General features: G+C 34.3%; 2 protein-coding genes across 5 annotated transcripts; both read right to left on the minus strand.

Moving 5' to 3' along the window:
* Window positions 1-1965: 1965 nt before the first annotated feature.
* LOC127804865 (pentatricopeptide repeat-containing protein At3g02490, mitochondrial-like) lies at window positions 1966-6556 on the minus strand. 4 transcript variants are annotated; one of them, XR_008023758.1, is made up of 3 exons: window positions 4445-6556; window positions 4200-4274; window positions 1966-2416 (listed from the first exon to the last, which is right to left on the minus strand). XR_008023758.1 is itself a non-coding variant. In XM_052341924.1 (2 exons), the coding sequence occupies exon 1, from the start codon at window positions 6421-6423 to the stop codon at window positions 4456-4458; it is 1968 nt and encodes a 655-aa protein (XP_052197884.1). In that variant the 5' UTR covers window positions 6424-6556; the 3' UTR covers window positions 1966-2409; window positions 4445-4455. The 4 variants fall into 4 exon arrangements, 3 of the variants coding, with proteins under 3 accessions (XP_052197884.1, XP_052197881.1, XP_052197882.1); XM_052341924.1 differs by lacking the exon at window positions 4200-4274 and having other exon boundaries at window positions 1966-2409; XM_052341921.1 differs by lacking the exon at window positions 4200-4274.
* Window positions 6557-11550: 4994 nt separating this feature from the next.
* Window positions 11551-12057, minus strand: LOC127804843 (stress-induced protein KIN2-like). Its single transcript, XM_052341886.1, has 3 exons — window positions 11925-12057; window positions 11776-11844; window positions 11551-11677 (listed from the first exon to the last, which is right to left on the minus strand). The coding sequence occupies exons 1-3, from the start codon at window positions 11979-11981 to the stop codon at window positions 11567-11569; spliced, it is 237 nt and encodes a 78-aa protein (XP_052197846.1). The 5' UTR covers window positions 11982-12057; the 3' UTR covers window positions 11551-11566.
* Window positions 12058-13402: the final 1345 nt, after the last annotated feature.

The raw sequence follows: 13402 nt of genomic DNA on the forward strand, positions 1-13402 counted from the left end.
CATGGGTTTTCAGTATTTTATTTTACCTGTTATTTTAACAAAGAAAACCAAAGAATTACATTTGATTACTTGTTTTAGTTTTTTAAATTTTATAATTTTAAAAAACCTTTGAAAATTTTGAAAACAGCCAAAAGGTTTTCACATTTTTCATTTTATTTCTATTTTTCTTCTCCCTCCCTACCCTCTTACTAGGAATGACAATTGCAACCAAAATCGTGAAGAACCGAATCGAAATCGAACTGGTCAACACAATTAAAAATCGTTTGGCTGGGTAATGATTTGGTTTAGAGAAAAAATAAACATTATTTTAATGGGTATGGTTTGATTATGATTTTCACTAAATTCAAACTAAAACTCAAATCGAAATCAAACCGATTGTATAGATAACCTAACCAAACCAAATCAAATATATATATATAATATTTATTTATTTAATATATTATATATACATATAATATATATTAATTAATGTATTTTTTTATAAGTATTTTAACTAATGCATTACAAATATATAAAATATTTAATATTTATAAAATAATTAATAAATAAAAATAAAATTTAATCTTAAATTATTTTATTTTTATCAATCAAATAATTATATTTAAGAAATTTAAAGTTAATTTGTAACTTATATAAGAAGAATGTAATTTTATTAAAATTTGTCATTATTTGTTGTAAGATTATAAAAAAAAATTATGAATACTATTTGTAAGAGTTTATTTTTATTTGTTAGTATGGATCAAATTAAAAAAATCATGATTAAAATCGAAATCAAATGATTTGGTTATAATTTTTAATTTTTAAAATCAATAGATAATAATTTAATTTTAGTTTTAATAATTTAAATTTAATTTGGTTATAATTTTGATAAAAATCAAAACCAAACCGAAGTGCTCTCACCACCATTGTCCCCTCCAGCAAGTCAAGATGCATGTTCCAGACAAATAAAAACCAAAACCAAAACTAAAAACTGAAACCCTTGCCATAGAATTAATATTTCCAGAGACAAAAAAGATCCTGAGACCAACCAAAAACCTGAGCCACATTACAACCTGACATATCACTTGTCAGATCCGGATTTCAAAATAAAGCTCTGGTTTAAACAGAAAGTCTAGAAATCCAAATTCAGAGAACGGTATTTTGAATGGCACCAGTTCCCAATATGAAATTAACCTGTTCCCAATATGAAACCTATCTTTCAGAGTCAAAAGAAACATGGCTTCTTCTAAGTGGCAAAGCTTAAAAAGAACTTCTACACTAGTAAATTGATCTCACAAATGCATAAAGTTGCAAAGAAGTAAGCTGAACAACCAACAGAAATTTCTTTTCTGCCTTTTTTCCTAGAAGCATTATGGTCCTCTTGCATTGAGAAGAAAAAGTAGTAACCACAAAATATGAAAGGCATAAATCAAATAACCAAGCACCATTTTCTCTCTTAAGTCCATAAACAATATCACACAACTCTTCATGATATGTGGAAAAAATCCCACAGATGGATCAAGCAGTCTTAATTTCCAGAACTTTCTAAGAAATCCATATCTCATTGAAACTGACACAGTTGCCACAAGACTATTTCCAACATAAACCAGCTAAACTATAAATAATTTCCCATCAGCCTGGAAACATTACTCCAGTAACTTCTGCACCAGCTGTAAAATAACTAGAGCGACAACCACATGAGCAACAACACAATTCTATGGTCATATCTTCTGAAAGACTTTTATAACTCATATCATGCTTAAAATGCTCCCACCAAGTTTAGTGGAGTCAGGCATGATCTCCAATCTTAAACCTTAAAGCCTAAGCCCACAAGGAGGAGTTGGCTACATGATCTCCAACCCTAAACCCTAAACCAAGTTTTTCTTGGTCTTCATCTAACTCTTTTCCTAAAGACTTTTTTTCATCCACTCTCCTAATCCTTCCATTCCTGTAAGTAGCAAACATTGGAAAAACAATTTACCCAGAAGAAAGCATAAATTATGAAGGGGAAAAATAAGCAGTACGAAGCCTCTAATAAACAAGGGTACAATGGCAGAAAGGTAGCCACAATTAAATACCCTACACAATAAATCATTTTGTGGTCAATTGATGTTTACAAAGCCAGTGGTAAAAAAAGTGTAACAAATGTGTCCACGTGGCTTCTATTCAGCTCCATTCGCAACTGCTCTGTGAGCTCAACTTCCCCCTTCCCCAATTTCTTACTCGGGAAAAAAGACTTGGTTGCCTTTGGGCTTGCAAGTCCCATACTAGCATTGGAGCAAGGGTTCACCTGGCATATAGGGCTCCATAGCCCTCTTCCCAGTCAGCAATTGCCGTGTTAGAAGTCGATGGGCCAGGGCCAGCCCTTTGTTTCCACAGTCTCTATTTTAGCTCCCCTTGCAACCACTATGGGTTCACCTTCCCCTTTCCCTAATTTCTTAGCAAAAAAAAGGTAAAACAAATAGACGATACATCAAGAAACAATCAAAATAAAGTAAAACTGATGAGAACTGGAAAGGGTGTTCATAGGAAGCCCTGAAGCACATCAAAGTACAGAAGCACTACAGAATTTTGCATTCAAACGTCTAATCAAGCAGACAGCAAAGCTGATAACTGCATATTAACTATTTGAGAGCAGAGAAAAGTGCCCCAAATAGAACATGAAAGATAACACAAATAGCATTCCAATCCAGAATTCAAATGATACAAGATAAAGAGATTATTTGACTCAACCTCTTAACCATTGTTCACCTTCTTTAATGCTTGCTTCACTTCTTTCAAGCAAATATGTCTTTTTCAAAATTATCACATTCATTGAATAACTCAGAGAAATATTCATTCCATCTCCCTTTTTCTTGCTTTAGCAAATTTACATATATATATATATATATATCCATTATTTGTGTCAAGTTCAGCAGTACAAATTTTAATAAACTTTTAACCTTGGTTCATTGATTGTCTTCTTTGCTTTATTTTTAGCTATAAGTATATATACATTTTCAAAGTATTCTTATTAAGGCATGTATGCAAAGTCTTTTTAAAAGTTCTCTTGGTTTATATTTTTCCATACATCTCCTTACCTTGCAACCACCACTAATGTTAGATTGGTATTTTTCTCCTCACTCTCATAGAGCAATCTTTGCCGTGTTTTGAGTTGCAGTAACCAACCTAAGTACTTGTCCAAGAACATGCAAACAAAAAAATCCCACTTTTTCTCATCAAAGATTAATTATATGTGTTTTGACAAATTGTCAAGGTGCTCCACAATTTCAATAGCAATTATAATTCATTCTTCTGATAATTTGATTTCTATAAACCCTTACGAGCAATTTGGCTGGATGTAAGACCGAAAAACACCAATACAGCAGCAATGCAGGAGCAAAATACTCTTCACATGCTGTCTAATTGCTAAAATAGGTATCACCTATGCTTTGAAGAAATTCTCACCATTAAGAATAACACCACATCAAGCCTTAATCCACTATTAGGTGTTGGCTACATGAATTCTAACTCGCCAATCATTTTTATCTATGGCTTTATCTTTTGTAAGGCCCTTAGAACAAGTTCTCACCATTAAGTTGAGAGAAAAATAAAAAGCTACGGCACCAAAATTATTTGTCCCATAGATGCAATGCTAACTGAAAGGGAATAACAAATATGTAACAATATTTAACTAAAAACTTGAATAAGTAATGCTGTGAGGTCCACAAGTCAAGGATGCCTCTAAATCTGCTGCACAGAAATTTAAGTGCAAAAATAAATAAGTAAATGATTGTAGCTGTACATATTCCTATGGGATACAGCAGTTATACAATCACAAGCCCTGACCAGTCTCCAAAGGTAAGTAAGACACTGAAGTTTACAACTCAAGGATGTCTCATTAAATATGTCGGACAGAAATTAGCTGCAAAAAATTAATAAATGAATTAAGCTAACTTGTACAATTACAAACCCTGATTCCAAATGGTTCAAACTCACTGGCACAACATGACTAGCCACAAACCTTGGGACCTGGCAAGCATTTCATCCACAGAGATATAAAAACAAAACAAACATAAGCATTCAGATTGCATTGTTTCCAATATTTTATGAGGCATCATGACGACCAGGGCCATATGAAGAACAGCCAAGACAGTGAAATATTTGTAGAACTAATTAATAAAGATAAAAAGGTTTAAAAGCCTATAATGCACTTGCTAAAAATCTTGAACAAGAAGTACCACACGTAGAGCTTCAGCCAATTGAATAGCAAACTTCTAGTATGAGTACAATGCTGCTTGAGATGTGGCTGACAACTGTAGAAAAATCAGTGGAAAACATCTAAATCTTATTGGTACTAAACAAAGTAGATTTCCTCCAACAATCAACGAATATAAAACGGTGAGAGAAATTTTTTCTCTCCAGAAAAATTTTGAAGAAATTGCCAAACTACTTCAGTCCTGCAAAAATACAATACAACGCACACCTGTCTGAATTTTAAGCAGCCACAGAAGCGGCTTCAGCAGGTTTAAGTTTCATGATAAAGAAGAGATTCAAAACATCAGCATGGTTCCGAATGTAACCCGGACATATAGAAAGGAGATTCTGGGCTTCATCGTGCCTTCCAGCATTCAGGTATGCTTCAAAGACACGAAGAAACACAGCTGTAGATGGAAACCGTTTCACAGTTATCGCCTGAAGAAACATCATAGCCTCCTCGGCAGTTCCAATCTTTGAAACATACTCCACAAATGGATCCAAATACGGTGGGTAACCTTGACTTTTCATCAACCCTAAAAGGCTTAAAGCTTCTTTAAACCCACTCTGAACCAATAACTTGTTTATCAATACCTTGTATGCACGATGAGAGGGTTTCAACTCTTTTTCATTGACCATATCAGTCAGAAGCTTGCACACATCTATTGCTCTGCTCCTAACGCAATAAGCCTTAACCAACAACTCTAAAGCATAGCCAGCAGAAGAGACCCCTTCCTTTTGAACCATTCTTTGAAAACAATCAGCAGCTTCATCCAGGTCACCAGCAACACAGTGCCCTTCAACTAAAGATATCCATGTTTTATAACTCAAGTTACCCCTAGATGCCTCCATATTATCTAGAAACTCACTAGCTTCTTCCGCTTTCCGATTACTGCTAAGCCAAAAGGCAATTTTACTCTGCAATATATCACTAGGTAAGAAACCACTTTTCTCCATGGCTTTCAAGATCCTATTGCATTCTCCAAATCTACCAACACTGGTTAAAGACTTGATAACTGCATCAATGGTTAAGCTTGGTAACATGTCACCGCCCTCTGTAAAAGCCTTTACAACTCTCAGAAACAAATTCACATCCAGTTCCCTACTAGTCGCTACTTTTCTCAAAAGAAAGGTACAATCCCGGACAGTGGGCCTGTTTGCACTAGTCATCCCAAACTCGTACAAATTCACCGCATCCTTTATCATATTCCTCTTAACAAAACTTCCCAAAATTTCAATATAGGTCTCCATCTCCATTTCAAACCCAGCACCCCTCAGTTCATCCAACACCTTCCATAACTCCTCAATGCAGTCCTCTCTGCCCAACACCCTCGCCATAGCATTGAAACTCCGCTCATCGTGCTCAAATAGATTGCTCTCATGAACCCACCGGAAAAACATCATTGCCTTATTAGGTTCTGTTCCAAGATTTCGCAAAACCATCACAACCAAATCACTCGAATACTCAATCTTCAGTTCGCGTAGGCACTTTTCAACATCATCTCCCCATACTTGCCGCCTAATCACCTTACAAACCCTCGAACATACCTTCTCAACCGAATTATCTACTGATCCGGAAGTATACAATTCTTTCAACTTATCCAAATCGGCATCCAATCCTTCTTTCTCAAACTTCTCCAAAACCATGGTGTGTGTTCCCTTGGACACTCCATAACCTTTCGTCTTCATGATCTCAACCAAATCCCAGAACTCCTTCACGTGCCCATTTGATCCAAGTATGCGCAGCATCAAATTATACGACTTGGAGCTCAGTCGCTCCCCTTCGCTTTTGGAAACCCAATCGAAGAACGTCCGAGCAACATCGGGGGCCGTACCGAGACTTTGCAGAACCTTCAACACCAGCTCGTGGGTAATAACTACGTTACTGGAATCCAACTCGAGCTTGATCTCGTCGACAATTGCTGGATGCTTGGAGAAGATATCGGTCAATACGGCGACGTGATCCGAGTCTTTGTCCTCGATAGCGAGCTCTGACGAGGAGAAGCAGCGGAACCTAGGGCTTCTGAGGTCTCGAATTTCGGAGACGAAGAGTGAACGTGAGACTAGGAGTGAAGAGAAATGTCGAATGGGAGTAGGGCCACTGAGGTGCGCGTGCAATTGAATATAGAAGTTTCTGGAAATGTGAAGTTGCTGAGACTGATAGTGCGAACCGAAAAGAAGCAGACGCCGCCATGGATGATTTCTCATCTCTAGGGTTAGGGTTAGGAACTGAAATGTGACGGAGAGGATGAAGAGAATTGGGCACAAGGGGTGGCTCAGATAGTGCCGAGGGTTTTAGGGTTTTGGTTGAAACTGCGTTTGTTAGTCCACGGAAAAAGGGCTATTTCCAGCAAGATGTACCACCACAATGAAGGGATGTGCCTGACTATTTATTGGAAAACTTACTCTGGCGATAGCATAACCATATTATTTTCCACTCGAGAGTTACTGCATTTGTTTTGATGCGTAAATTACACCAATATTTAGGTTTTACTTAATTTGAGTTATTTGTAGAGAAAAAATTCTTTTATAATTTAAAAATATTTTCCAAGATTTATGTAGTTTTTTTATATTTCATTCATTAATTTAAAAATATTTGTATATGATATAGCTAAACAAAAAAAAAAATCTATAATTAATAATCTTAAAAATATGTCAAAATAAGGTTTTAAATGTTAATCTTCTTATAAATGACTTCTTTTTTTCTTGTATGTGTGTACAAATCAACTTAGCTAAATTTATGTTTGCTAGACTTAATGTTATTTATTAACAATTTAGAATTAGTTTTATTTTAAATTCAAATTTCATGTTCGAACGTGTTTATTAAGAATTTCTTAATAATTAATTTCATTCACGAAGAATTTTATTTAGTTTAGATTTAAATTTAATCCCTAATATGATCGTTTTCTTAAATATTTTCTTTAATTTTTGAAACATTTATCATAACATTAATTTTGTTATGCCCTTTTTTTGTCGATGCTTGCCTTATTTTATACTTAAAAATATTTTATTAAATCAAGTTACAGAAGAGTAATAAAACTCGATTGAGTCGTAACAATTCTTAGGTTATGTTTGATTAAGTCAAATGGAGGACAAGAGAATGGGATTGGGGATGGAATTATAACATAAGGTTATTTGGTTATTATAGAAGAATGGAGTGATTATTTTTTCAAAATGATGAAAGTTTTCATCACAAAAATAGATGAAAAATCTTCACAATCTGCGAAATAAGAGGTATTGTTATATTTGTATTTTTATATTTTTCTTCTAAATATATAGTGTTATATGTATAAAGTTGCACTTGTTTGTTGCCCACCAACAAAGGGAGAATAAAAGGTCAATTTACTTAGATTAATTGAATCAAATTTTAAAATAATATTATTTTAATATTTATAAAATAATATTTTTTTTATATTTTTTGTGTTTTCTATTGATCATTTACGTGGTGTTTTCTTTGTGTTTTAGTTTTGAGTTTTGAATTCATTTTGAGTTTTGTGTTTTGAGTGTCTGTTTTGAGATTTTTGAAAACACGCTCTCTTTGTTATTTTGAAAAATTATTTCTTAAAACAGAAAACTAGAAAACGCGTTTGTTTTGAAATTTTAAAAACAATTTCTTTTTTGTTATTATGTTATTTTATTTAATGAATTTGATTCAAAATAAATTGTTTACATTTATTAGTAAATTGTAAATTTGATTCAAATACTTTAAATTATAAAATAAATTTTAAATAAAATTAAAAATAAAAATCTTAAAAATATCATTAATAAAATTAATATAAAAAAACAATATCTCTTTCAGTTTAATATTTAAATAAAATAAAATAAAAAATCAAATAACACAAAACAAAATAAAACAAAACAAATCGCAAAGGAAGGGAGGAGACCATCTTCTTCCATCTATTAGGGTTGTCTGCGCATCCCAGCGCCACCATCGCCTATTCCTTTCACTGCCAACCACCTCTATTTCTCCTCCTCATCATCGCCGATCGCCCCATCTCTTTCCTCACCCATCATCGCGGCGAGATCTGTTCGAGAGGAAAGGGGGGAGGAGACCAACGCCATGGCTGAGAAGGAGCAACTCAATCAATTGGCCATGGCAATGGCTTTAAACCATCGATTGGCGAACTACAACGAAGAACAGCGATGACGACCAAGACCATCACCCATGATGAGGAAGGCAGCAAGGCCCATGGTCGTTGGTGACACCGATTGGATCTGATTTCTGCCATGGCGTGAACAGAGGAGATGAGAAATGAGAGAAGAAATGAGATATGTGGGTCTGCGCGAAGGTGGTCGACGGTGGCTTTTGGTGGTGGCGAGCGAGGTTGACGGTGGCCCATGGCAGCGATAGAGATGGCTGGGCGATCGACAGTAGATGCTTGAGAGAGAGCAGAAGGAGCGAGAGAGAACAGAGACATCTGTTCGAGATTTTGGGGGGTGGGGGAAAGGGAGAGGGAGAGGTTGTTTTCCGTGTTTTTCGATTTTCAGTGTATTTTCACTGAAAACGCCCAAAACAACAAATGTTGTTTTGGGTTTTCTTTACAAAATTTTAAGTTGTTTTGAAAAATACATTTTTGAAAATAACAAAGTAAACGCGTTTTCAATGTTTTGAAAAACTGAAAACTCAAAACAGGCTGAAAATGACAAAGAGAACAGACCCTTATATTTTCTTCAATTTTTTACATTTATTCAGTTTAATCAGTTTGGTTCAGTTTATACGTACGGTTTGAGTTTGATTTTTTCGATTATCAATTAATTCAATTTTTTGATTAATCAGTCGATTCAATTTTGTTTTGCTCATTGATTTGGTTTAATCGCTTAGTGAATCTCGATCAGTTTGGTTTAACTGAATCGACCATTTACACACCCCTACACATCACCATTGTCTATCTATTGATATTCCTTTGTTGTTTCTTGTCACAACTAAAATTAATTTTATTTAAAATTTAAATACAAATTTATTTTTATTTAATATTTTTATCTAAAAAGGGAAAATATTTTTTAACATATATTTGCTAATTATATGACTTTTTAGAATTAAATATTCTTTTTATATGATTTTTTTAATTTTTAAAATGTAAACAGATATTTTTGTCAAATAATTATTTTTACCATTTCACTTTAGTAAATCAAAAGCATGTACCAAACATTTGATCCTTACTCATACTAAATGTGATGCCCCAGTCCCACTAACGGGTGTCATCATAACCTACATTATAATCTCGATCTGCTTGAAGGACGGTTATGCCCCTGTCAATATAAATCTTTAAGATAATATGGGCGCCCTAGGTGGGGTCCAGACTTCGCCGCCTTCGACCAGACGAGAGCTCGAGAGTTAATTGCGAAGACAGCGGAAACTCACCCGAGCCTCGTACCTGATTAGGCCTTTGGAGCATAAATCCAATTTCAAATAAATTATATCAACAAGCCTAATAAATTACTTCAACCATCAAATATAATTAAACATAACTCAGTTTTCGGACCGTGGCCGACAGGTACAAGTTCCCTACCCTACTGAGTTTACTCATAGTGGGAACCTTAACTTGGTTCCGGTTTACTTCAGGTTAAGCCATATCCGACACTCATAGTTAACACACAGTAGTTATATTACATTATTAATATTCGAGGTTAACCCACACCCCCACGGTTAACAGTCACTACCAACTGGCGGCTTATCTATCAGCACCGCCTTCCCTTTCTTGGATCCCAACCCACCTATTGAATTAGTGAGAAAATACAGAGGTGAGTCCCGAGGACTCAATAAGTGTAATATGAGTTGTAGTAAATTAAAATACATGACAATTATAGAGTAATGTGAAGTGCATCATGCATGCTGACTTGTCCACCTCACCCTAATTCGGATTTTGGTGGCTCCACTGATTTCATTTAGGACCCCATCTCGAGACTTACACGGCCCAAATCTACAGCCCCATGCTTAGACACTTCTCTCACAGTCTATTACAAGTCATGCCAAAATAAATTTATACGCAAACCATATTAAATCGTATAATGCGTTAATCTCGTGCTGCGCGTTGGTTACACGTTTCAATTTCCTATACAATCGTAAAATAAAAATAATTTAATTAAACGTGCAATCAATTTTAATTATCACCAATACATCGCTAATTAATTTAGCTAAACATATGACTAATTCATAAATAACACTATTAAATAAATTTAAAATATTTTTATACCTCACGTACACATACACAAACACACAGGCAGAGTTTTGCGCACATTAAAAATTACAAAGCATTCACAGCGGTGAAACACCGCTATTTATAAGCGTCAAGTGAAGAGGAATCGGCCGAGGGGCGAAGGAATTAAGCTGCCAGGGCCTCCGCTAGGCTGGCTGCTCCTTCGCCATTTTATTTACATCCATTTGCATTTAAACCACTTCCAACTTCCAAAATCCCACAAATATCCTCATAGCCATAATTTTTTAATAATTTATAATTAATTCATCTCAATCTCACAATTAACCAATAACCACACAAATCATCGTAAACTCACTAACTAATTATTCTTCAAAGTCCAGGCTGTTACACTAAATGTAGCGATGGAATAAAATAATTATTTTATTCTATTCTCATTTTCATTTTATTTATCTTATTATTTAAAATCATTTCATCTAATTAAACGTAATCTTAAGTTTTTAATTATATTTTTTAGTATTAACAATAAGAAGGCTTATTTTAAAAGGAAAGATATTTTGAAAATGAGACTCCTAAGTGATATGAATTGATTATTTTTTTTAATAAATAATCATTATTTAATTATTTCATCTAGAAAATTACTATTTTATCATAATTTGTCAATAAAAAACCCCATAAAGATAATATGTATTTTTAAAAATGGTAATTGCGATAGCATTATTTGAATATTAATTATTGTAACAAATAATCTACATTTACATTTTAAAATTTAATTTATTATTATTATTATTGATAATGTTGGCAAATGTAGTTTTCTACTATGTTGCACGGAAACACTTTAGAGGTGTCGTTTTCTCGTTTCGGAAACATTTTTTATTCCCGTTTCGGATCTTATTTATGTCTATTTTTTTAGAAAAACATCCGTTTCCACGGAAATGTTTCTCGTTTTCGTTTCCGTACAACATAGGTTTTCTACACAAGAATAACAAAAATCAAAAACGAAAGAATACTAAAAATTATCAAAAACGTTATCACGCGATATCATTAGAATGATAATGAGAACAAAAAATCAAGTCATGGGAGAAATCAAAGATAAGCAATCAGATCAACCAAAGAGGCTGTTGTTGTTGGAATTGACATTATTTAAAAATATTATTAATGATAATAACAGAAAGAAAGAAAGAAAGCCAAAGAAATTAAACTCCTAAGAGTGAGATCGATGAAGAGTTTGTCATTTGTTGCCGCTGACCTGCATCCTTAACTGCGTCAGCTGCACCCTGCGCCTTAGCCATCGCTTGCTGGCCAGCCTACACGTTACCAATAGCATTGCATGATTTTCAGACACAGTTTATGTAGAAAAAGGAAATGTTTTCACAAAGTGGTTTCCGATAGCAATTCGACAAACCTCCTGCATGGAGTCCGCGGCGGATTGGGCGGCGCCGCTGGCCTTGTCCATCACCTGGCTGCCCTTCTCCTGAAACAAAATACGTCTTTATTTGATTACGTGGTGTGGGTTATATAAAGGCAGAGGCATGGAAGCAGAGCTGAGCTCACCTGGGCTTGGCCCTTGGCCTGGCCGGCTTTGTAGCTCATGTTCTGGGTATTGTCCATATTTCTCGTATCTTCTTCCGGCGACACAGATAAAACAAATGTTTTGCTAACAAGCTCAATGCTGGATGTGGAGAGATTGTTCCAAATTTAAAGGCCCAATGGTTGACACTTTGTTCTACAAAAGCGGAGAGGAATCTGCGAGCAGAAGCATTATCTGGTTGAAGTTCAAGCACTGCCCGTTTGAATAAGTCTTCTGATTATAAAGATAACCTGCTCATATACATGGTGTGTGTTTGTGTATTTTATAATTATGACCCGGTCATACTTTATACGAAGCATCTGTATACAAAATAGCTAGGTACATTGCTTTGTTTAGTATATTATCATGCATTTCTCAATCTTAACTTGATTGCCATTTATAGGCTAGATAGCAGACAAACATAATATAAATAATATCGTAAATAAGTCGAATACTTCATGAGTGGTTTGGTATTTAATTTGATAAAAACTCATTTAAATTCGTTTGTTGAGCTAAACAAGTTAAACTTGAATCTAATTTGAAAACTCGATTTGTAAACGAAACTCAGCTTGTTGGCTCGTGAGTTAATTCAATTAAAGGCATGTGAGCAAATCTGGTTAAAAGTTTGTAATTATATTGTTTATAAATATATTAATAAATTTATTATTTAAACATAATTACGTATACACATACACATATCATCCTTATATCATGTATTTATTAGATTTGATTGATTTAGGGGGCAGTCTCTCCATCTTCAATAAATCCATTATTTCTTTTGCTTGTTCCATTCATCTCCTCTCCCCTTCTCTTCTTATCCAGGAGACATGCAGCTTATTTGTGCCTGTTTTGCTCCTCTTCATCTCTTTTCGGCATCGACAAGAGAGTTTGTCATTTGTTGCTGTTGTTGGGAAGAAATGAAGAGGAAACTAAAGATCCAATCATCGTTGACCCTCTCAGCACCACATCTTCCTTCCTCTCATTGTTGTTGCACACCTCTCATTTTAGTGTGTTTTCTATTTTGCCTATAAAATATGATAAAATTAGTGACTTTAATAGGAAGACTATAAGAATCATATCCAATTAATTATAAAGCCAAATTTTTTAGAGCTTGGCTTGTCAAGTAGATTGACGAGCCAAGCCCGAGCTTTCAGGCTTGACTCGAGCTCGAGCCTAAGCATAAATTTTGTTTAGTTTGGTCCCAAATTAAAATTATTACTAAACAGAAATTATTTTGTGATTAAAATTTGGTTATCAACATATATATGGCATCAGATTGTAAGTTTTGGTCGGAATATAATTGTTGGTCAATATGCAGGAAGATTCTTCTATATTCTATGGTATTCATTAAAATGTCAATTTATTCGATAGGAAATACTGGTATAAATTCTCACTATATTATTATTCTATTTACAAGCTAAATAAAACAAGAATAAACCAAATAGGGAATATTTATTTATGA

The sequence above is a fragment of the Diospyros lotus genome, chromosome 6 (assembly GCF_014633365.1).
Source record: "Diospyros lotus cultivar Yz01 chromosome 6, ASM1463336v1, whole genome shotgun sequence".
In the NCBI taxonomy this organism is placed as follows: Eukaryota; Viridiplantae; Streptophyta; class Magnoliopsida; order Ericales; family Ebenaceae; genus Diospyros; species Diospyros lotus.

What these genes read in the sequence shown, in the direction of transcription:
- LOC127804865 (XM_052341924.1), bottom strand. Translation starts at nt 6,423, where the DNA reads ATGAGAAATCATCCATGGCGGCGTCTGCTTCTTTTCGGTTCGCACTAT.
- LOC127804843 (XM_052341886.1), bottom strand. Translation starts at nt 11,981, where the DNA reads ATGGACAATACCCAGAACATGAGCTACAAAGCCGGCCAGGCCAAGGGC. An exon ending in AGGCCAAGGGCCAAGCCCAG is followed by an intron (nt 11,845 to 11,924) that starts GTGAGCTCAGCT and finishes ATTTTGTTTCAG; the next exon opens with GAGAAGGGCAGCCAGGTGAT. An exon ending in CCGCGGACTCCATGCAGGAG is followed by an intron (nt 11,678 to 11,775) that starts GTTTGTCGAATT and finishes GGTAACGTGTAG; the next exon opens with GCTGGCCAGCAAGCGATGGC.